The sequence below is a fragment of the Magnolia sinica genome, chromosome 13, assembly GCF_029962835.1.
Source record: "Magnolia sinica isolate HGM2019 chromosome 13, MsV1, whole genome shotgun sequence".
NCBI classification, from domain to species: Eukaryota; Viridiplantae; Streptophyta; class Magnoliopsida; order Magnoliales; family Magnoliaceae; genus Magnolia; species Magnolia sinica.
Window position 1 is genome coordinate 13,043,866 of NC_080585.1, and position 26,376 is coordinate 13,070,241.

Here is a 26,376-nt window from a genome sequence, read left to right on the forward strand (position 1 = left end):
CTTTTGTGAGTAAAGCTCACGAAGAAAATTATAACCTGTGACATCATTGTAATAAGTACTTCACCAGGGAAAAAATAAATCAAAAACTGATTTTTATCCGGTTAAACAAATGAACTCCTAAACAGCATTTTTTTTAAAAAAAAATTCCAAAGAAAAATACAAAAAAGATTCTTCCCAACATGGCATGACAAACGGGTATGCTGGCAAAACAGTTTTCTTTTTTTCTTTATGTCAACAAAGAGTGTTTTTGCTGGGGATCCACTCAGGTGGGTGGATCCCTAACTGTGAGGCCCACCTTGATGTGTGTGACTTACATCATACCGTTCATCCATTTTGAAATATTATTTTAGGGAATTATCCCAAAAATGAGGCAGATCCAAGTCTCAGGTGGACTAAACCACAGGAAAAAGTGGTGATTGAATATCTTGAGGGCCACTGAAATGTTTATTTGCCATCCAAGCTGTTGATAAGATAAAAAAATACCTGAATGAAAGGAACACAAAAATTTCAGCTTGATTCAAAACTTTTGTAGCTCTCAAGAAGTTTTTAATGATCATTCACCACTATTTCCCGTGGTTTAGTCCATCTTAGATTGGATTTGCTTCATTTTTTTGGATCACGCACTAAAATGTTCTGTCAAAACGGCTGAACAGCGTGGATGTAAGAAAAATCGTCAAGGTGGGTCCCACAGTTAGGCATCCACCCTCGCCCGTTGTTCATGGACGTGGATTTCATGCTAAAGGCTTCCTGCTGTAGGATACTAGTTGGTGCCCACCGTGATGTTTACAAGAAATCCACCCCGTTCATCTGTTTTTTCAGGTTATTTTAGGAAAAAAGACAAAAAATCAGGTGAATCTAAAACTCAAGTGGGCCACACGAGACGGAAAATTGAGAAAAGAAATGTCTACTGTTGAAATCTTCCAGCTTTACCTTGATGTTTATATGCCATCCAAACCGTTTAGTAAAAAACTCAGGAACATGATCCAAAACTCAGGCGTCTGTTTCTGTCAAGCAACATCCAACTAGGATCTATGGATGGGCTGGGATTCGGTGCTCTTGGGAGGAGGAAAGTTTCGTGCCGCCACTTTTACTCCGTATACGTTGTGTCTTGCATGACGATCTGTAACTGTTCATTATTCACGACAACCGTGGTAGCTGCTAGACAAAAAATCCTTATGATGGGACAATCCATCTATTTAAGGAGAAATGCTCACATCCGACCTGTTGGACTATAGTCATCATGAAACTAGTAGACAAGTTCATGAGTCATGTGTGTGAAATCTAACCCGTCTAATAGATTGGGCCCACCATAAGATCACCTTCTATAAAAATTGACCCATTTCAGTCATCAGTTGCGACACACCATATTAAAAAATAAAAATGTATAGCCACTTATGTAAGAAATGGATACAGGTGTGGCATATGGGTAATGGATGGATTAGGCTTCTTCTCATGGACGTGGCTTTAGTAGACCCCTGATGGCAGGGCTTACCATGATGTATGTGACTTACGCTATCCATCCGTCTCACCAGCTCATTTTATGGCATGATTTGAAAAATATAACAGATCTAAATTTCAGGTGGACCACGCCACAGTAAACAGCGGTGTACCATTAAAAACTTCGAGAGGGATCAAAACTTGTGGCCCCGAAAAGTTTTTAACGGTGGGCATTCGATCACCACAGTTTCCTGTGGTAAGGTCCATATGAAATTTGAATCTGATTCATTTTCAGAATCATGTCCTAAAAATGCCATCAGATGAGCTATTAAAACAGATGCATGGAATGCATAGAAGGCAAATACATCACAGTGGCCCCACAGACAGCGATCCACCGACTGGATCCACCCAAGCCGCGTCCTTTACTCATAAGGCTGTGGTGGGACCAACCTTTTGGACAGGTTGGACATCACACAAATACGATAGGATGAATAATATTTGTTAGTTGAATGGTGTATTAACGGTCCAACAGTCTGGCCATAAGCCTCTCTCCTATTTAGACATGTAAAAAAATAAAATAAAAAATAACTAAAGTGCGTTAGCCACACGTCATGCCTTTGTATTTATAGTGTTGCCTTGATGAGAATATTTCATGATGATTAGTGTTTCCATGAAAATGAATAAATCGTGTTTGGCTGTGACAGCATTCGCAGATAATGCAGCGGACATATGGTGGATGGATAAATGATCATATACACTTGTCAAAAGTTGAATGCAATTTTGAGGTTGTGCTCCATTTATTTATGAACGGTATAAATTGTATTAAAGTCATCCCACCTACTCTCTTCAGGGACGTGGATTGCGTCCTACCCTCACCCGGCCCATAATCCGTCCGGGCAGGGCTCTGTAATGCCAATCATGTAAGTGTTTTATCTACACCCTCCATTGCTCTTTTTTTTTTTGTTATTAGTATTTTTAAGTTTTATTATTAAAATGAGAAAGGTTCACAACTCCAATGGACCACATCAAAGGATGCTGCGGTGATAATGACACTCACTGTTGAAACCTTTCTAAGGTCCACCGTGATGTTTTCTTACCTTCCAACCTATTCATAAGGTCATGTAGGTGTGGATGAAGTTAAAAAAACAAATATCAGCTTGATTCGAAACTTCTCTAGCTCCCAATGATTTTTTAATAGTGGAAGCTCAATCCCCACTTTGTGGTTCAATTAAGGCTTGGAACATCCTATTTTCTGGTTAATACATTAAAATGAGTTGAGGAAAATAATTAACAACGTGGATAAAATACTTATATCATGATAGTCCCATAGAGCTATGCCTGGACGGATTATGGTCCTGGCGGGGTAGGACGCAATACGCGTCCGGTACATATGATCTAAAGAGAGAATGCGGATTGCGTCCTACCCCCGCAGTCTCTAGCCTCGAGTGGGCAGTTGTGTAGCAGGCCCACCCTGATGTATTTATTTATCCATGCTCTCTATCCTTATTTTTATATCATTTCAAGCCATTGAAAAAAAATGAGGCAGATCCAACGTACAAATGAACCACACCATAGATGACAATTGCATTAAGCATTTCAAGGTTTATGCATTTAATGCTACCAAGCTTATTATTTGGTGTGGTACACTGGAACGTTGGATCTGGCTTTTTTTTTTTTGGTTCATCCATTAAAATGATACGGTTAAAAGGATGGACGGCTTTGATAAACAGACACATAACACGTGCCCACCCCCAGAACTGCCCGTTCGGGGCTAGAGACTGGCGGGTTAGGACGCAATCCGCGTCCATACCTACCTACCATCGTACCCCACCGGTCCATCCATATTATATGCACAGGATCCACACCGTCCATCAGATGCGGCCTCGCATTTTTTTTATAATGATCCCAAAATTCATTGATCAAACCATAGCAAATAGTGTATAATCATGCCTAAAATCTCTAAATTTGCTCAAATGAGTGAATTGGATGGCACGTGCAAACTCCTGTGGCCCCAAACTCAACTAATGGTAGACATCCAATCCCAATTATTTTACACGTGTGGTCCACTTGAGTTATGGATGCTCCTAATTTTGGGATATGGTGAAAATGAAGTGGCCACTTGATAGACAGTGTGGATTTGATTTAAGTATCCTTGCGCAGAAGTAGTAGTATTGAGATAATTTCACTATTAGCATAGTCAATTAACAAGCCAAATGCAAAATAATGTATCTTATATACACATCGGCATGACGTGAGCCAAACAGACCCTAAAATATGATTTGTACAAGCGTTATTTTAATCTTGGTGTCTGGTCCTTATATGGATCTGTTCAATAAGTGGTTGGTTGAGATCATCATACAAGCATGCCACGTGTACCTTATAAAAACTGGTGGCACGAAACATTGGTACTTTGGGAAGCAACCAATCTGGTCCATTTATAATTAATTCCCAGCTAGCTTTCATGTGATCCCAGATAGGTAGATATGCACAGTACACTTGGGTTTTGGGATGGTAAAAGTGGGGCCCTGGTGTAGTTATCCAGACCATTTGTATGTGGGACCCTAAAATATGATTTGTACAAGCGTTATTTTAATTTTGGTGTCTGGTCCTTATATGGATCTGTTCGATGAGTGGTTGGGACCCTGTTATAGATGGACTAGGCCCCAAGATTCTGATCTCCAGGTTAATCCTATCCCTTTAAGAGGAGAAACATAAGCAATGGTCCACATTCAACTAAAAAATATCAAAGATTTTCGAATTTGAGAGATTTTTGGGACATGGTATCACTGTGGGCCCAAAAGACCACTGATCTTGATCACTGAACGGTGGGTCTACTTTTACCAACACCTGAGTGGAGATGCTTGGGAGAAGGATTCTTTGTCCTTTTATGCATGCATGGGATTGTTATACCAGTAAAGATATTAAGGGACCGTTGGCACCGTGAATTTGGGTGGATATCGAATCCCTTACTTTTTTCGTAGCATAAAGTATTTGGGGGTTTGAAAAACCCTCAAAGAGGGGTTTGAAATCCACAGTACGAGATTGGGTTACACCTAAAATCCTTTCAATAGTTACATGTTTAACATGTATGTCACCCCACTATTATTCTATTGGGCACATGATCCACTAATGATATCCAAAAACAACTAAGATTATCAATTGCATCACTGCAATTACTTTAATATGATAATCAGCATCATCCAAACATTGTTCATATAAATCAACAGCTAAAAATTGCTGGTTAGTCACTCATACATGATCTTGTGCTTGTGGCCCATCCGAGACTTGGAATTTCATCATTTTCGAGCAATGCATATATTTCAGCAGGCTCATCACAACCGTTGTGTCAAAAATTATATACGTCACTAATTAGAGATATTAAGGTGATTTAGTAATTAAATTCAAACCCGTGTAAATATACTATGCATAGCTAATTTTAGATTAAAGTTGATTCCCATTCCACAGTGCCAAACACAATAAAAGGATTTCAAATCCAAAGGGTTTTAAATCTAGGGAGTTCCAATATGGAAGACAAAACAATGTTCCATAGTGCGTCCCCATCTACTGGGCCACACTTGTTAAGATGTATTGATGATTTGTGCCCTCCATCATGTTTTCTTTGCTATCATAAATAAGCCATTGTACACTTGCTAAGGAAACTACAAGGATGCTCAACACCAAGATTCAACGACACCACATCTTAAAAATCCTATATGACACACATGTCAAAGATATGGGCTACTCATCCGGTAATGCGCGCCTACTCAGTCGGCTTACCAAACTTGTACTAGAAAAAATAGTAATAGTTAGGAACATTTACGTAACATTTACCTTTTCCATTTATATTAGCATAGTCTAGTCTACTTCTATCTCTAGCATTAGCATAGATTGTTATTGCCCAGTTTACTTTTATCTCTAGTATAGACTGTTATTGCCTAGCGGCTTTTGTTACAGTACCTTATAAGTAGATTAAATATTTGCTACCTTAAGTTGTAAATTTATGGTCAATTAAGTTCTGACCTAGTTGATCATATCATCTAGTTACATCCTTCTAATCATCCGCCTCAATCATCTGTTCTGATAGATGAATCAAATATTTATCTTTCTTTTCATTTATTTCTTTAGTTGTTTAATACTATGTTGATTGTTATAAGTCATCCATTCAAATATTAAGAAAATAAGAATTATTTAGCCTTCTTTTATTTATCTATCGATTGAAAAATATTGAGTTGAAAATACTAGCTAGGGAAAGAACATATCTTTAATTAAGTCTGTAGACTCATGTCTATTGTTATAAGGCAAAAAGAATCCGTTCAGAAGGGCTAACCCCTACTCTTTAACACTAAGCGATACCGATGATTGAGAGGATAGTCACATCTTTTCTCTAATCTCCAATTTGAAAACACCAACAATCCCCCCATAAAAAAACTGAATATAGGCTATCATTCACACGTGTAACCTTATTTGATTGAATTGGTAACAACAATTTACATACATAATTTATTTCGTCTAAACACACCTCAAATATCATTTACCTCCGCTTACCCCCGCGTTGAACGCGCATGCATTTTCCTTCATTGTCTAATTGTGTGCCACAATGGTTATGATTGTCCATCGAGAAGATTCTCAGGCATGGTAGTGGCCCATCAAACAGATTGCCTGGATTATCGGACAGTGATCCACACCTAAAACAATAGATCATTTTCAGTATTAAAATACCCTAAAACCCTCATTGCCCCGGAAAATTCTCCTAGTGAAATAATAAGAAATCATGCACAAACATGTGCAGACAAAGTCAAAGTCACTTTAATCAATTTATTCAGTTATACATTACAGTTCACTATCCTTTATAATGTTGTAGGGTCCCACATATGGTACACGTGGCATAAATGCTCTTCAATCTAGACCATCCAAATGGTGAGGATTATTATTGATGGATTATATCCCAAAAAATCACAATGGTGGTCCCATCCTAATGCTCAAATTGATGGCTATCAAATGGATGATAAATATGAAATGTAAGCAATCCAAATTCAACAGGTTAAATTGGATGGTTAAGATCGATTTTTTTGTGTGCTATGTGGGCTATGCTCTCTCAATTCAAAATGGACACAATTTGGACAGTCTAGATTCTTGTACATGCCACGTGTGTGGCGGAGGAGGCCACAACCTAATGATGGCAAACTATCATCTTAGCGCGGAGCATAATAAATATATGTTCGTTGGACATCAACATTCAAGTTCCTTTTTCTTAATATGTACATCTTCTCCCATCTCTAAGTTATTCCAGCCACCCACCATCAAACCATTGGTGGATCTTGTCTTCTTCCAACCTCTCTCTCTCTCTCTCACGTCAGCTTCCGTCTCAAATGCACGTGAATATACATGTATGGAATTCAGGCCACAATATCATAGCCATCCGTACATTTGTATATATAATATTGCGTGTTTACATACATACATACATCCCTAGGTTTTGCAACTTGTCCTCGCACCTTAGCACACCTTAGCAACGTCCCTAACCCTTCTAAACGCCACATAGGATGCCTATCATTGATGTGAACCGTCCATTCATTTACACAACTTGGGGTGAGCCATGGTGCAACAATCACACCAATCAGATTATCCTAAATAGTCAATATTTAGTAGAGAAATAAAATAGTCTAATTATTATCTTGAAGTATCTATTAAATAGATCTCACTCCGTATTGTTCATAATTCGAAAGTAGCACTTTAGTCGGATGATTGTAACCATGTGATATCTTGCCCATAAATAATAGGCGGTTGTAATAAATTAGCCACATCTAAGGGTGAGTATCTTCACATGATTCTTATACCATGACTTGTTTCGGTGGTACTGTTGAGTGAATGACATGATTCTTACACAATGGCTTACTCTGATTAGGGCGGAAAGTCCGTTGGGTTGGGTTGGGTTGGGTTGGGTTGGTGCTCAACCTTAGCCCAAGGCAAGAGGGCTTGGTCGGGTTGGTCAGGTGGATACATGCTAATATTTTCGTTATTACATTAATTTATTATATTTTCAACAAACGTCTTATTTTCTCAACCTATGATTTTATTAAATATATATGTAATTATTTTTTGTAAAGAACTTTATTTTTAATAAACAAACAAGCTAAATATATGGGACAACTACTTCTTTAAAAGTCATGTTGTGTTGCACGCAATCTATTTGGTAAAGAGAAATATGGTGTATCTTATTGCTTGAATCATCGAAAATAATGTAGACAAATGAAACCCGAGGGCACTGAAATTTCATATGCTTTCAATACGAATAATTCACACTCAATTATAATTTATAAGTATATATATATATATATATATATATATATATATATATATATATATATATATATATATATATATATATATATATCAACCAGGTTTGGATTGATCAGCAATCTGAGACCTCAACCCAAACCCAACCCAACTTTTATGGGGTCGGTGTTTGTATAGCCTAAACTTGAGACCGAACCCAGTACATCCTGCCCGAGCCCAACCCAATGTCGGGGTGGGTCGGTCACGGGTTGGTTAGGTTGAACCCACAGGGCTTTTAGCCCTAGGCTCCTAGCTCTGATGGAATTATTGACAGAACAACAACTCACATGTCACACTCAAAAGGATGGGAGCTTTGCTGACATTTCATAGGAACATTAGTGTGGGAATGTTTGCAAAATCATACACGTCAGATGCATTCAAACATGTGGTAATTGTTCCAGCTGTGTGCGGGCACACCATGATGTGTGAATGCAATCTAACCCGTCCATTGGATGGGGCACCAATGTCCATAAGTTGGATGAGCCATGAACCAAAGGAAACACCCTCCGTAGAAACTCCCAGATGGAATGTGGGGTCCAGTGTTATCTCAAACCATTCCAAGATTTACGCTTCTCTATATGGTATGTCATATCCAGTCCTTCGGAGAAGCATACCTATGTATGGTTTGGATTCCACATAAACATCATTTGTGGGCCTCATACAGCTGGAACTACGGTAATTCAATGCATGTAATCATTTCCCATGCAAGAATACATACATGGATGTTTATTCATCCATGCACGTACATATCAGCTTTGATTTGATTTAGTAGATTTTTACATAATACATGTATACAAGCATTTATAGACTCGTTTTGAGTGAATGGTATACCACATGCTTGCATAAATCCATTATCCACACACAGCAAGCGCGTAACCCAATTCAAAGTCCTCAGTCCCCTCTGCATATTTGGTAAAACACATAATAGGACAATCCTAACCATCTGAATAATAAACATCAATTGCTCATTTTCACCATCCATTTGATCAGCACCAAATGAACAGTTATTACAACCCATAAGCTGTAAATTTTGGAATACACCGTATCTAAAGGGCCTAAAAATCTGACGGTTCAGATTGAGCTAAGAATATGCCAATAAACTAGGAGAGTTTGGAATGAGTATCAAATCCCATACTCTAGCAATGCATAGTATGTTATCCTTAAGGTGGAAAGTCGTCCACCACAAATAAAAACAATGTCTAAACTCCAACCAATCATTCCTTCTTAGTTGGCCTTAATAAACCCCATCCATCATACCAGCCAACAGCTCTCTCTCTCTCTCTCTCTCTCTCTCTCTCTCTCTCTCTCTCTCAGCTTGTGTCGGTGGGAGAATGGGCAGGAAATGCTCCCATTGTGGGAATAACGGCCACAATTCAAGGACTTGTAGCAGCAACAGCAGAGTGATTGGTGTTGGTGTTGGTGGGCTGAGGCTCTTTGGAGTGCAGCTTGACTTGGACTCTCCCATGAAAAAGAGCTTTAGCATGGAGTGCTTGTGTTCTTCTTCCTCCTCTTCTTCCCTAATCTCTCTTGATCTTAACTCTGACAAAACGCCCATTGGCTATCTTTCTGATGACCTCATTGCAAGAACCCAAGAGAAGAAGGGTACTCTCTCTCTCTCTCTCTCTCTCTCTCTCTCTCTCTCTCTCTCTCTCTCTCTCTCTCTCTCTCTCAGATCATAAACAGATTGTTTCATGTCATCCATTTGATTTCTTTCTTCCAATTCTGAAAGGACATTGAGCTCTTCTATAAGGTTGACATCAGAGTTTTTTTTTTTCTAGTTTATATATAAACATCACTTGTATAGTTGTTTCATTGTAGTCCCTTGTACTAGTCTGAATCCTCTTGAATTTTTTCAGAAAACCCAGTTCTGATATTTGAAACGTTAGTACGAAAATGGAAATTTCCATTGTCATCATATAAAAACCATGTATAAAAATAGGAATCCTTTCATCTCCTGACGACATGCTTTTCATGGTCTAGTCTTCTTTTTAATACCTTGGCTCATGTTCTTCTGTTTTCCTATGCAACACAATTTCATCCTTGAAGCCTTGTTTTAACTACTTTATGTTCATTTACTTTCATATATTTGTATTTTTGGTGTTGTTGATTTGTATCCGTTTTTTGGTTTTTTCCTCAGATTTCTTTTAAATCAACCATAATTTTAATTAAATTCTTATACATTTATTTCACATTTTCAATTACTGAAATTTTGGCATGTATCTGTTTTCTTTCTATTATGATTATTGAATAACTTATTCAAATTGGGAATGGTTGCTTATTCAATTTGCCCGGTTTGTTTCTACTTCTCTGCTTCTTCTCTTTTCATACCAGTTTTTCATGCTTGCCATCTCCAAATGTATTGCAGAACTTTTTTTTTTTGTAGCCATCATTGGAGGAGCTGTGATCCAGTACAAATTCTTCATACCTTATTCAGTGCAAATTTATATGTGGGCCAAAGTGGAACCGCTTGTTGTCATGGTGGACCATTGAATGGGAGGGATCGAAGGTGGATTGCATGTGGCCCAGTAAACTTTGCACCCCAATAAGGTCAGATGGATCATGGCTCTACATATCACTGAAGAATACTCTGTTAATTTCAACATACTCTTTATTCTAATCTTGGTTTTGTTGAAGACTACATTTATATTTAAGGTTTGTTTCTCTTCTGCATTTCTTCACTTCAAAAACTTACACAATTTTCAATTGGAGCCTTTGTTCGCCTTTCTCTTATCTTTGTGTTTGTTTTGGGTTTTACATGATTTGGGTAATGCAATGAATTTCTTTGGTCCTTAGGTGTCCCATGGACTGAGGAAGAGCATAGGACTTTTCTAGCTGGGCTGGAGAAGCTCGGCAAGGGTGATTGGAGAGGTATTTCAAGGAACTATGTAACGACAAGAACTCCGACCCAAGTTGCTAGTCATGCTCAGAAATACTTCCTGAGACAGAACAGCCTTAACAAGAAGAAGCGTCGATCCAGTCTCTTTGACATGGTAATGCACAGACTGATATCTGCTTTACTGTCTACTGTCCTCAATGAAGAAATCGAGCTAAGGCTTTCTTTGTTCATTTTGGCAGGTCAGTAACAACAAGACGGCGCTTCACATTGCTAATTTGAAGTCTGAAGACCCTCCTTTCTCGTGTGAATTTCCTATTCATACTATAACTCCTTGTCATGAAAGCACCCCCTTAATCGATCTCAATTCATCAGAACAAGCAACCAAACTGGGAAACCAAGAAACTAAGCATCTTCAATCACCTTCCAAGCTTTATCCAATTTCAGTTCGGCCATTATACGGTTCACCTGGTTCTTCCTCTCTTGGTTCTGTTTCTCAACCATTTTCTTCCCCAACTAGACCTCCTCTTCCTCTCGAGCCTATTGATCTGGAACTCACCATTGCAGCCCCGAGGCCATTCAATCAAACCAAGCCATCACCAAGCCCTCTCTTGATGGGGCCCATAAGCGTGACTTGATGACTGATCATGTTGAAGACCCGCCAAGCCTGCAAGGATTTCTCTTCCTGGAAGGAACATGTAGAAGGATCGACTGTTCGATCCTTTATGATTTCAAATCTGTTTACATAGTAAAATGTTTCAAACAGGACTATGCCCATTTTCAGTCCAAGAACTACAATCGACACCTACATAAATTTGAAAGCATCACTCAGGAAACTAGTGTATGTATGGTTACAAGAAGAACATCAACGACCTACATGTTGTGGATTTTTAGTTTTAATTCTCTAATGAGGAAAATATGCATGTTCTTCTTCTTTAAAGGACTTTTAGTGTGATGTGTTCCCACCAAATTTTCAACTTGGTTTTTTAAATACAGCACATTTGGGTTTTTAGTTTATGCAAGTGGGGCCATGGTTCAGTGATCCAATCCATTAATATGATGGGCCTGGTCATGGTTAGCCAATGAACCAAAAGTTCCCATGGATTGGAAGATTCTAGTTGTAGAATGAAAATTGTTGCTGTTTAACCATCTGGAGAAACTGGTATCTCCAATTCATGGACTGGGGACCCAAAAGCTGATTAAGGAAGTTCTAGGCATATCCATGTCATGGGCCTAAAAGTCTAATCTAATCAGCAAACAAGACCAGGAAGCCTATGAAGGTTGATTATGCATTTAAGCTGTTTTGGGTGAGGGATCTGGATCGTGGATTTGTGAAATCCACAGATTTCAAATCTCCTCAACTTGTTTTATAGCCAGGATTTGCAGAACCTGTGGATTTCCCAATTCCAACCCCCCATAAATCCATAGATTTGGGGCAAACCTGAATTCCATGAAATAAATAAAAAGTTGGCAAATACACAAAATAATACTCTTCTCAAAAGCAATATAAGTTCTTTCCTTGCAATAAATGCTCAGCCATTGCATACATGTTCTCCATATCTATGGATTTGTAGCTTGATACCAAACTATGGACTAAGATTTGCCAAATTCAAATACAATGTAAATCTGTTAAGTTCATGGCTTTACCAAATTCATATTTTCATTTCCCTGATCCCAAATAGGGAATGCATTTTGAAGTCTACATGACACTTCAATTCTTTTCTTATTTGATTTTGGCACATTAATGGCTAATTTTCATTTAAGCAAGAAAAGAAAAAGAAAAAATAATCATTCGGAAGCTCTCGGTTTATTATAATAAGATTAGTTTTCTATGAAAGTATCGTCCCACAATTCCTACTTCAATCACGCTTAACACAAGCATTACTTAACTAAGGGGAAAAAAACACTGCTTTATCTTAATGGAGGCTTATATAAGTTTCAACGAACTTGAAATAGAAGGGAAAAGATTGCATAGGTAGTAGGTGCACATACACCCTCCAAAAGAAAGAGTGTGCTGAAAGAACTTTTAGAGGTTGTTCCCCAAACACTACCTTAAGTGACTTACTTGTAAGCTACCTCCCACTTAAAGAATATATAGGCATCCAAACGACTCCTTAAGAAGTTAATTAATTAGGCAGAAAGGTGTCATGAAAAATCAGATTTGAAATGCTCACTAGATTCATGCCCATGTCTTTAAATGGTGGATGACTCTTTCCATGGAGCCAGAATATACCTTTCTAATTGAAATCTAAAGTCTGGCTTTAAATCTTAAGCTCCATCGAATTTCAAGAATCCCACATATTTAAGGTTCAAAGAACTTTATTTCCCTCTGCTTTTTATTTACTTCCTAAATATTAACTCTTCAAATTTTCATTAAGTGACTCTTTCACCCTCTTGTCCCAGCTTCTTTGGCAACACATTAAGAGACCATTTGGATTTGATTATAGTTGTGCAGCAATACCTATATTTCTATAGGCTTATTAATTAACGCCCTCGTGCATGAATTAATGAATTTTTTGACTATTAGTTATGGATATGTGATCATTAGACAATGGATCGAATGTCTTTGATAGAGACTTGAACCTACTTGTCAATGATTACTTTATAATTTTAATACAAACAATAATCACACTTACAATAGGTGAACATGCATGACATGTTCTAATGTATCACATGTGTAACTTGTTGGAAACTGAAGAAACACCCAGATACAAATAAAGAAAAGTATACACAATCGCACCACCAAGTTTAAACAAGAACAATCTGAATTTTACGAGGAAAAAACCACAACACAAAGCGACAAGTAATGTACTATAAAAGAAGAAATTGCAAGAGATAGTCTTACCGATTCAAACAAGCCTCAAATCTACTTCACAAGCCCTATTTATGCTCTTGAACCCCTTAATAACAATTTAGAAAGCCCTAGAACACCTCTCTCTCTCTCTCTCTCTCTCTCTCTCTCTCTCTCTCTCTCTCCCAAATCCTTATTATTACACTTTATATATATATATATATATATATATATATATATATATATATATATATATATATATATATATATATATATATATAGTGTTACAAACGGAATAGGAAACAACTTGCGCCCTTACGCAATTTTGCGCGTATATTCAATGGGACCTTTGATGGCATTGACACCCTATCGAGGATTTTTCAATGGCATCGAACGAACTCAATGCATTTGATGCCATAGAGTAGCAACACTAAAACGTTCCGGCAACCAACATGATTTTTTCGGATTTTCTCAATCGAATGAGCATCTTTCGATGGCATCAACATCTGCTTGATGGCATTGAGTGGTCTATCAATGGCATCGACAAAGCTCTAACAGATTTAAAACATCAACAACATAACTATCCAAATAAGTACCCACATGTCTATCTGTGCACCATCAGCCTTCAAATACTAAAAAATACGGCAGAAATGTTAATGTGCATGTTTCATATGTACACATATATTATAATGAGACACAACAAAGCTGGATTGCCAAACCATGGGCCATATACATAGATGCCAGCGGCCACACATCATATAATCATCTACAGCTAAGGATAGTATCACGTGTATTGCTAGCTAGGTATATAAAAAAGGAAATAGTAGTTTTGAGCACTCAAGACCAAAGTGCAAAATACAAGTTTTGTAGACATTGGTGTCAGCAAGTTATCCAAATGTGAAATGCATGAACAAGAGACACATCACCACCCCAAGTTATCCAAATGTGAAATGCATGACCAAGAGACACATCACCACCCTACCCCTCTTGTACTATGAAAGGATAAGGTAAGCGAGGGAAGAAAGCTGGTCCACAAGGTTGAGAGAAACAGCCTACCCTTCATGGGGGGACATCTATCACTGGACTACGAATTTCCTTTGTATGTGGAGCCCCCGTGGCCCACTTTTAATCAACAAAGACCATTGGATAAGAGGAATTAACCTTATATTGCACATGGCCTAAAAATAATCATAATGAGGTAATCTTAAGGATAAAATTGGTCTTGTTTGGATGCAACTAAAAATGTGTCTTAATGCAGTTTTTCTCCCCACAGGGCACTGACAAGTATGTCAATGGCTAGAATTAAATATGAGATGGTGGGGCACTTAATTATCCAACAGGCTCAAAATTTTACCCATTTGAGTTTATTATTATTATTATTTTATTATTTTTTTTAACGAAGAGAGTCCAATGAACGGTAGGATTTTCTTAAAAATATCATATTTTAAGATGTGTGTGAGAGGCAATAAAAATAGAGGGCATCCAAACACACCTCATTTAAATGCCGTGACCGCACGATCAGGGCGATGTGGGAGCCATTTGAAATCCATGGTGGCCCCTTCTATCCAATGGTCAATCACCATCATAGTTTATCCAGTTGGGCCCCACATAAATTTGCACCATATATAGATACAAAGAATTCAAGCTAGATTAGTCTTTGTCGAACACCTAACTTTATCATGATTGACTTACCACTAGATCTTGTCATTACATAAACGTGGCGTAGGATTAGAGGTATATTTAGGCAAATTCCCACAAATATATGAAGGAACCTGACCTAAAATCTTCACGAAAATATCTCAAAAGAACTCTAATTTTCAAAAGGAGGGATTGGTAGAGTCAACAATGATCGATGTGAAAATGTGTTAATTGCTTTTCATATCTCAAAATTCAAGAGCATTAGCCAACTAGTCTTCAATGACTAGGTCATCCATAATAGAATTGCTGTAGATAAATGACTTCTTAATCCCTTAAAATATCTTCCTACTAATTGACACCAATGAAAAGGACAACCATAAGTCTCCTGTGGGAGTTCACCAACATTTTGAAAATGGTGGTGATTGATCCTCATTTCATGTGACACTCATGTAAGAGTATATCCAGACTATCCAAATTGATGGTCAAGGTGAAAAAGCTAGTGGTCCTAAATCCAAGGACAAAACCAGAAGGTTACTGTCATATTCTCAGTTTAATTTTTGGATTATGCTCCGTCTGTAAATGGGTCCACTGTTTGGGTGGTTGGTTTGCCATATAACTATGCCACGTGTCCATCACCACCATTTTAAAATGGTGCCTAGCCCTATGAGACTCTATATATAAAGAGAGTCATGCTCACCTGCTCACTTTTGCACACGTGTCATAAGCCCAAAATTCAAATGGTGCATGTGATGGGGCACCACATGAAACCTCCAATGCTCAACTTTTAACCCGATTCAAAATTTGGTGGACTGTAGCAAAGAGAGAGGCAAATCAAGGGAGGAAATTGTTTCCTTTTGCGATGACCCACCAAAGTTTTGGATCAGAGTAAGAGTTGGGCCATAAGGTCTCATGGGATACTGCATCATGTGGATGGTTAAGATTTTGAGCTCATATCACATAAGATGAGTTCTCCAAAAGTTCTCACCAGTTATTAGTAGAACTAAGTATTTCATGTGTGTGTGTAAAAACGTTTTGAGGAACTCATCTCCCATGATATGAGTGCAAGATCTGAACCGTCTATGTGAAGCAACATCCTCTGAAACCCTCAAGGGTCAACTTTTATCTTGATCCAAAACTTTGTTGGGACATGGCTAAATGAAACAATTTCCTCGATTTGCCTCTCTCTTTTATCATGGCTCACCAAAGTTTTGATTCTGGGTAAAAGTTGGACCTGTGAGTTCATGGGTCCTACATCACATGGACGGTGTAGATCTTAAAGTACTCATATGATGGGAGATAAGTTCTCAAAAAGTTCTCAGGTAAGAATGGTGGGCAGGTGAGCATTTCTCACACACGCGTGTGAGATATGCATGTGAGCACGCCCTCCAATTCTCCAACAGATCAGCCAAGCAAACTGTACAGTCACGACACATTTCATTGGATGCCACTAAAAAATAGGACTCATTCGAATGGTTCAGTCATCCTTGGTTAGGCCTTATTAACTTTAGCTGTCCTTTCTCCGAGCTATAGATAGGATGGTTATGATTGCCTAACGAAAGTGTAAGTGGTTCTTTGAAAGCATACAAGTGTTTGATGGCTGGCCCTAATAAATATATGCATCAAATTGTTAGTTGGATATATTTTTGTGTAAACATTCATATGGCAACCCACATTAAAAGCCGTTGATCAAATGATTAATATTTTTCATAATGGTGTGATGTTTGCATGGAAGCTGATCAAATGTGCACTGAACCTAATGAACAGTTTGGATCAATGAATTACATTGTCTGAGTGTCCCAATGCAACTAGGAGTACTATACCGTGTAATGCTCCACACGCTAGATGGTATACTACTCCTACATAGAGTGATAGTCTGATAGAGATGCTCTGCAGCGTTTGTACAACATCTTAGCCCAAGGTCTTTCCACAATGAAAATGAGAGACTCCGAAATCATGTCTATCTTATTGTTAGGTTAGCCACACCATTTGGGCGTGGTGGCTAACAGTGATGTGTGAACTGACTGTGGGTGTACTAACAAGCTAACCAAAAATTTTATTTTAAAAAAAAAAAAAAAAAAACCAGGTTAGCCACACCGTAGAAAATAGTAAACAACCACTAAAAAAAATTCTCCACAATCATGTAGGGTACATCTAATGGTGAGATTAACTTGATTTTTACAGGTGAGATGTTATACAAACACTATGGTAGACCCCACACAAAAACTAGTTGCAAGTACACCTAATTGTGTGTGAGCATTTTCTAGATCATATGTGTGCGTTTTGCTAGCAGTTCTCTTTAAAATTTTAGATGGCACATGGGGTGATCTAATGTCAATATAAATTATTCATTCGTTGATACAATTGGAGTAAGGTACGGTGCAAGAATTATAGTGATTAGATTATTATAACCCTTTAAGTAGGGCTAATTTATTACAATCATCCATTGTTTAAAGGATGAGACATAAATCACATGTTTAAATTTATCAAATCAAAGTGTTGCTTTAAAACTCGTATGAAATACAAAGTAAGATTTATCCAGTGGATGTTTCAAGATGATGATTGGACTTATTTTGTTTTTTTGGTCAATTTTAACTGGCCATTTGATTAGAAGCTTAGGATAGCTTGATTAGCATGATTTTTATACCATGACTTGCTCATAGTTGTATGGATGAATAAATGGTTTAGATCAACAATAAGTCACTCATGTGCCACTCAAAAGGTTCTGGGATATTCATGTCCCAAGATTTATGAGAGAGAGAGCATGTGTAAATTCACACCACTCATCATGTGAAGAATTTATGAGAAAGAACATGTAGCATGTGTAAATCCACTACATCCATAGTTGAAGAATTTATTTTAATTGTACATTTAAAATATTAACCTATAGAAAACCGTCATAAGCCGTACAAACTTGAATAATGCAAGTTTACTCCTAGAATCTCTAAGTTTGTGCAGTGTCTTCACTTCATCTGGTGAGTTACACTGATTAACTGCTTTAATGAAAGACAAACAGCAGTGGCCTCATACATGAAGATATGGTAAGCATCCCATTCCTATGATCCCTTTGTGTGGCCCACCTGAGCTGTGGATATGTATCACTTTTTTCAGCGCCGAAAATAGAGGATAACTGGATGGTCGGATATTAGACGTTACATAAACATCATGGTGGGCCCCTGGTAGATGGGTCCACTAGCTTTTGTTTGCTTGATATGAATACGAATGATTTGTCATGTTAGGTGCACTTTTTGAAAAACAGTGACATGTGAACTATTGAAAGTGTCTCCTTTACGGCATGTAACTATCAATGAGGTGTCAAAAATCCACGTCAGCATGTACGGGACATCTACGTATATTTTCATATATCCACATGTTTTCTTAGTGATAGGACTCCGTGACTCATTTGATAAATGTCCACATCAATATGCGCGCGGATTAGGTACTGGACGCGGATTGCGTCCTACCCCCGCCTGGACTGTAGGGCAGGGCTCTGTGGGGCCCACAGTAATGTAAATAATTTATCCACTCCGTTCATCGTTTTTCTCAGATCATTTTAAGTACGGTAAAAAAATGAACGAGGTACAGGGCTTAAGTGGACCACAAAGTGGGAATTGAATTTCAACCATTAAAAACTTCTTGGTAGCTGGAGAGTTTCGGATCAAGATGATATTTTTTTTTCACTTAATCCACGTGTGCATGACCTTATGTATAGGTTGGATGGTAAAAAAAAATCAAGGTGGCCCTTAGAAAGGTTTCAACGGTGGGTGTCATTATCAATATAGATTCCTTTGGTGTGGTCCACTGGAGCTGTTGACCTGCTTCATTTTTTTTATTATACCTTAAAATGATCTGATAAAAGCGATTAACGGCGTGGATAAAGTACTTAAATCACAGTGGAACCCACGGATCCCTGCCTGGACGGATTACCGTCCGGGCGGGTGTAGGACGCAATCCGCGTCCTTAGGTACTACCCTTGACTGTTTATGCTCCCAACAGGCGGAGTCTCGAGGGCTACTGATGGGTGAGCGTGGTGTATTAATTTTATCCACACCGTTCATTCATTTTTTTTTCATATAATTTTAGATATGAAACCCAAAAATAGGAAGATCCAAGACGTAAATGGACCACACCGTGGGGATTAAATTCTTACCGTTAAAATTTTCTTAGGGGCCACAGAAGTTTTGGATCAAGATGAATTTTTCTTTTTTCACTTCATCCAGGTGTGTATGAGCATATCAACAGGTTGCATGGAAAATAAACGATACAGTGAACCCTAAAAAGGTTTTAATGGTGGACGTCCTTAACAACGACGTGTCCTGTGGTGTGGTCCACTTGAGCTTTGGAACTGACTTATTTTTAACGAAAGTTTAAAATGATGTGGAAAAATGGATGAACGGTGTGGATAAAAGTAATAAAACATGGTCGCCCTCATTGGCCCTCTCCCGTGCTCCGAATAGGCGGGGTAGTTCCTACTCTGGCCCAGATAAATATATGGAAAGCTTAGAAATCCTAGTATCCAGTTATGAATGTCCTTTATTTCTTGGCATGGGGTTTAATAGCCCCACAATACGTGATACACCTGTAAAACATCTGAACAGTCTACAGGTGAGACAGGACCGCATATATCATATGGTTATAAAACTCAAGCCTTCAATTATTAGGTATGCCAAACATGTACGGAAACACTAGTGGTCCAAAAGAACTTCACTGGACGAGCAATTGCTTCCGTACCGGGCGCTGATTAGGCACTACCTTTGCCTGTTCGGAGCTCGTGACGGGCAGAGGCTCGGAGTGCCACTGAGGGGCTAAAGTGATGTATGAATTTCATCCATACCATCCGTCTATTTTTAAATATCATTTTAGATTATTATGCTGTGGACTAAAAATAACAAAGATCCAATACTCAAATGGACCACAAAGTAGGGACTAAATTCCTATTATTAAAAATTCCATTTAAATGATGGAGAGATTGCAATTCTAGCAAGTGAATATAGGTTTTGAGTCGTGATTTCACCGTGTGACCCAACTCAATACCTGTGACTGGTTCAGACGTGGTCCCAATTAATCTAGGCCAGACCTAGACTCAAATAGTGTCAAACATGCTAAACTCTGTAACAAGTCGAGTTTAAGTTAGGCCTATTTCAAAACCGGATCAAATTAGGTCAACTCTAACTGAGTTCAGCTTGACTCAATGCCCAACTCTTGATTTGATCCCATTTAAACAATTCCAGTTCCAACTTTTTGGAACTGACACTCAAGTAGGTATGGATTAGTTCTCTCCATTTTGGATTGAGTTATAATTGGATGTGGATCGCCCAATGACCCCATCACCAAGTGGCTCCAAGATGAAGGGGAATTTGATTGAGTGAGGTTGCGTTGTTACAGATGAGCCCATATAAAATATGTTTGGAAGTTGTTAGGCTAAGCATGTACTCAAAGGGGCCAATTTTTAGCAGCACAGGGTCCAATCAAATCCCACCATATTCCAAGAACATAGAGCCATGTGGCATTAGGATCACCATACAATCCACATCATTTAAAACTTGGGTCTACCCAGTCTTGGTAGGTCCATCAACTTAGATCCAGTTAAAATCAAGTTACGTCAAGTCAGTTAATTTTAGTATTATTATTATGTTTAATATATATATTATTTATTTTAGCAAGAGAATGATGTCTCCTACGCCACATGCATATAAGAGAGTCCTACACACCAACATATCTATCAAAGTGGCAAATGTGCATGCAATATAATCCATCTATTAGGTGGGACTGATCATATAAATGCTCTTATTTGAGTCAAAAACTAGGTCCAAAGGCTAATGGGTACTGGATGGAACCAAAAGCTGATCAGATCCAGGTCTGGGTCTTTAAGAACGAGACCTTAACCCCAAAAGGTCCTGCACTAGGTAAGATCCGAAACAGAATAGTTACAGCTGGGCAGGCCCAGTCAAAACAGTTCAAATCCGGGCCGAAGACAACCCCAAGCCCAGGCCATTGGGAGCCTTAGTCATGGGCTATCATCTTTCCTTTTCTTCCTTTTCCTCACACATCAGAGACGTGATCATGTCCGATCTAAAATGCCTAGTTATGAAGCAACACCATTCCATTGCAAAAGGCAATACAGCTGTTAATGGGCGGGGTTGTACCATTGGGTTTTCATACTTGGCCCACTATAGGCCCACCATCTTTGTGATGCCTATCAGTGGGCCCTATCCTGAAATTTAAGCATGCTTATTGATTCGGCCATGCTCTGGCTTTGTGTAAAGCCCATAAGCCCACCCGTTTAAGGTTTTTAAGGGTCAAAAGGTCAGGACCTTGAATACCCATCCGAAAGTTGATCTGGTTCGGGTCTTGCCGAGTTTGAGGCCTTTTGAGTGGGGTCTCATTTTTTGAGGACCTGGACCTGGATTTGATTGAGTCTTTGGAACCTGTTTTCAGGTCAATTTGGGTTTGATCTAAATCAAGCCTAGGTCAAATTATGAGGGCATACCATTCGATGGATGGATTAGATTGCACACACGTGTGCACCTCTAACACATTCGTGGTGTGTAAACAGCTCTCGCACATGCGCGTGGCTTAGCAAACTTCGTTCCATTACTAGATTACTTAACACATATAACATTACTAGTAAAATTAATAGAGTCTTACCCAAACTTGACCTGCCTGATTTAAACAAGGTCCAAGACGGTGGACCTTACCCAACGGGTGGAGTCAAGCTGTGCTGCCGGGCCCAGCCCGGATTTAAACTAGGTCTAAAACATTGGACCAGACCCCTAGGGGTGGCAATGGTTGGGCTTCCCAGCCCGGCCCTGTAGGGTCAGGGCTTAGGTCTCTAAACTTGGCCTTAGGGCTGGACCCAGGTTTGACATCTAGGTCCGGTATCCTACCTGGGCTAGGCCCGTGCTAGTGATTGCCTACCATTGCATGGCCCGTGGGTCCAGTAGGCAATCCTTGCATAAAAAAAGAACCAACTGTTTAAAGACACCTGTAAGTTATTCCCATTCAGCAAGCATTTGGCATTTGGCACTGGTTGGATCTGATTAATGTTTTAACAATCCCACACCGTTTATATGATGCGACTCATCATAGAGGAATGATACGTAAGAAAATTCCTTAATCAGACTATTTCAATATGTTGATCATTTAAATATTTTTCCTTGTGGGATTAGAGCTGTGCTAGGGTCAACCTGGCCTGTCCCATTGCCACCCCTCCTGGACCTGAACTCAGCAAGTCTCGATTTTTAACTGGAGAGTGGATAGCCTGTGACCCTGGGTACAGAGATATACCTGTGCCTGGGGCTGTGTGGGATCCGCAGATATGTCCGTGTCTGATTTTTAGATTCCTGTGCTGTTGTGTTCTTGCAAAACAGATGGATCGGAGTGGATTTGTCACAGATCACACACATGAACCCTCTTAGCAAAGCATGTGATAAATTGAAAATTAAGTCACGAAAACTTAAAGTGCTAAATCGTAATTTTAAAATAATTTAGGAATATTTTAGTTAAAAGTTTAAAAATTAAAAATTAAAGGCCATTAAGTGAAGGCAGGGAAACTGAAAAGATGACTCGTATTTTCCATAAAATTTAATGCAAGTACTTAATAATTTAGATTTATCAAATTAATATAAAATAATTGAAAATATTAAATTTCAGTGATATATGCTGAAAATAAGTTTAATCAACCGGCTCAAGTGACAGGCCAAAAATCAGATCAACAGGCAATCCTAACCTGTAATTGATGAACACTTGTTTGCATAAGCATGTTTATTGGATATTTTTCACTTTTAACTGTCTAATAAATGTCCATAAATCCAATAGTAAGAAAATCACATAAGCATAATTTAAACAGCTTAATTTGAATTGTTGGTATGCCACATAGGTCAGTTTCTAAGTTATTCTCAAGTGCCTTCCCATTATCCACCCCACTCTGCCAGAGTATTAAATTTTCTGCTCACAGCTGAGTTTCCAAACTGAAATTTTAATAACGACCACCATTGATTAGAAGACTTCAAAAAGTGTAGGTAGATAAACGGTTTGGATAGACAATTGCCTCACTTATAAAATCTCCTTTATAAAATTGCTTGAGGTTTATCGTAGAATTGACGGATCATTTATACATCAATAATGGAAATTTAATATCATAACCTAAAAGTGTATATGATTATAAAGATATTCCCGATGCCTTAATGTCGCCGATAGAAAACCTTCAATGGTATTAGGGTTTTATCTCTTGTGTTGGTGAAAGAGTAAAATATATTTATAAGAAAAAGGGCTAGAAGCTTACCCATTACACTTCTCACCTCTAGGGTGTCCGCACCGTAGGTTTTCATATCTGGCTTAATAACCAAGTATAGGGACTGCAGTTCAAGCTTCCCACTCCGAACTTATTTACAATCATCACAATTGTAGTGAAGCTCACTGAATCGCTCAATTTAAATGATCCAATGGTCGAATCTAAACTGATGATCATATATGGCCCACCTAATGGAGTCTTCCGTGATGCCCCCGTTGGGCTTACAACCACTTTAAGCATGGTCTAGGCTCGGGCCTCTCTATCTTGTCACATGCTTTAATCCTTGGGCTGCACTTAGCAGGCCCTATCCAGCCAATCCTAAACAGTTGACACCCCCAACTGGAAATTTGTGACAACAGAGAAATACAGTTTCCATGCATACCAATCTGTATTACCAAATTGTTGGGACCCACATAAATGGACCCAGCTGACCAATTTACATGTTCAGCCTACTTAATTAAAATAAACCAGTCCAAATCCCAGATAAAATACAGCCGCAGCATTGTTTACTTGATGAATGTTGGATGTATTACACGTGATCACATGTGCCATTAGGCCACAGGTTCATATCACATGATCAAATTGACTTAGGGCCTATTTGTTAAATCTGAATTCCGAAGTTTGAATTTGAAGTTGGAAAACTAATAGTGAACTTAGAATAATTTTTTCTTTCTTTATATTATTAACATAAAGCCCATGATAGTACCGTCCACCGAAAAAAAAAAAAACAACACCCATGGCATACTGGATTGAGATCTGGTCCCATAGTTTATATGAATAATGCCTGCATGCTGGGTCACAAAACCACCATTTACAAAACAAATGGATGGATAAAACGTCGGGCAATTTTTCTGATCTGCCCACCTATTTATAGCACATTGGTCCACCTAATAAGGGGATCAGCCTAATTTCTGGACCATAGGATCTACATGATGGGACTTAGGAGAAGCACAGATTGGATCTCATGCCCTCATGCCACGCTAGCACATGGTGGTGGCATGTTTATGAACGATTAATACCCCTTGTGTGGGCTCAACAAACTGGTAAACGCAGGAGATAATTTAAGATGAAAGGTTTGCTAGAATAAATCTCCTCAATGGTTTATCTGCCAGGCCTCACAATAGATGGGGTCACAAAAACTCAAATATTGAAATAATACATCCTTGATAGTTTAAAGTTTAAGTAAATGGTATTTAAGGACATGTTAGGATATATAATTTAAGGAAAAAAAGAAAATAATTATTATTATGTAATGATAATTTTCATGAGCACTACTACAACATGATTTTCGATTTAGACTTTTTGTTTGATAGCAAGCAAAAATATTATATATTTTTTTAAAACCGTTATCAAAAATTCAGATTATGAAAACGCATAATAATTCTTTTGTATAAATCATCCTTTTCTTTAACGTCCAAACAATACAATATTACATTAAGGGGGCGTTTGGATAGTAATTAGCTTATCGTAGCTTTTACTTATTATGAAGATAAGTATGTTTGACAAACAACATACTTATAAGCTTCTCCTCTCTATCATCTCTCCTGATGTCTCTTTTCAGCAATTTTATGAAAGTAGAAATGCTAAAAAAAATTAATTAAAGTAATTATGTACTTTTAAGTATAAAAAAGTTACTTATAACTAATCATAAACCAAACTTACTTATCAAAACTAAGTCACTTATCTACTGTTGTAAGTAGAAAATGTAACTTATTTGGTGGTATCAAAACAACCCCTAAAAGAAGATCATTTTCCTCTGCCATTATTTGGCATGGATTCTTTGGTACTTAAACATGGCCTAAAAAACATATACAACATTAATTTAGCTCATTAGATACAACTTCACTTTTATTTGACTATTTTTACTCATAATGTTTCATTTTAAGTCGCAATATGCTAACTGCTAAAACCTGCAAGACTTATAAATAAGTGCCTAAAGAAACATATACAACATCAAATTGACTCATTACCTACGATTTTTGTATGTGCGATAGCTAACTGATTAGGGATAGAGGAGATAACTAAAGCTTCATTTGGATGCAATATTTAATGAATCATGACAAGTCAGTGTAATGAAGAGGAAATAAGAAAATTGGAATACCTTCACAGGTATTCATTTAAAGAATTAGCTCCTAATTGCAGTTTTCAAGTTGGAGTGGCGGCTACTAAACTAGAATTTGAGGGTTATTGCCTAATACTAAGAAACACAGTCATTTCCACTTTTTCTAAACTGAATTTTTATAATTCTATTTGGTTTTGACCATCCATACAAATGCTAAACCACTACCTTTTGCATTGGAATTGATCTTATATTTATTTCTGAAAAAGTAAAACCATGATATTATCAATTTTAAGCAGGCCCGACTTGGGGAATTTCAGGAAGGCCTGTTTGGTTGCCACTTAAAAATGATTTCATCTCATTTTAGCTAGAGATGTTTGTTTTACCAATTACCACAGTGAGAGTGTGTGTGTGTGTGAAGGATATGTCCAATGATTATAAGTAATTAATTTCTCCTTCTTTTTTTTTTTAGCTTATTAGTACACCCTGCTATTAGTTCACACTTCACTGTTAGCCACCCCAACTAAGGATCAATACCAATACATCATTGCTGAAACAAGGTATCTTTCACTCAGTCTACCACTTGAGCTATGGATTAGGGTGTACTTGATTTCTCCCTTAACAACAAACATCTGCATTTTGTTGAGAAAATGATATTTTCTTGACCACGCATATAATAATATATAAAAAAGCAAGAAAAATAAAATAAAGCCATAATACTGTGAGAGTTATGTAATTTTCTTTCGATGCGTTTACGAATTCATACTAATCTACTATACTCAAAAGCAAAAATAAAGAAGCAACTCTCAATACAATAATTACTCTCTTTCTCATATATAGTATTGAAACTCCATGCGAAATTATAAAATTGTCCTTAAAAGTGTTGGCTAGATAAATAGTACATCTCTGATGATCAGGCTCCATGAATCATAACACATCTAACCATCTATTCCCTTGATTGATTTATTGACAATAAAATCATAATAACTGTA

At 37.9% G+C, this 26,376-nt stretch overlaps 1 protein-coding gene across 1 annotated transcript; it reads left to right on the top strand.

The window, feature by feature from the left end:
- Positions 1 to 9,046: 9,046 nt before the first annotated feature.
- On the top strand, positions 9,047 to 11,540 carry LOC131222865 (transcription factor MYBS3-like). Its single transcript, XM_058218089.1, has 3 exons — positions 9,047 to 9,375; positions 10,567 to 10,763; positions 10,849 to 11,540. Exons 1-3 carry the CDS (start codon positions 9,105 to 9,107, stop codon positions 11,242 to 11,244), a joined length of 864 nt encoding a protein of 287 aa, XP_058074072.1. The 5' UTR covers positions 9,047 to 9,104; the 3' UTR covers positions 11,245 to 11,540.
- Positions 11,541 to 26,376: the final 14,836 nt, after the last annotated feature.

Coding starts and splice junctions, on each gene's coding strand:
- LOC131222865 (XM_058218089.1), top strand. CDS start 9,105: ATGGGCAGGAAATGCTCCCATTGTGGGAATAACGGCCACAATTCAAGG. Junction 9,376..10,566: donor AAGAACCCAAGAGAAGAAGG/GTACTCTCTCTC, acceptor TTTGGTCCTTAG/GTGTCCCATGGACTGAGGAA. Junction 10,764..10,848: donor GATCCAGTCTCTTTGACATG/GTAATGCACAGA, acceptor TCATTTTGGCAG/GTCAGTAACAACAAGACGGC.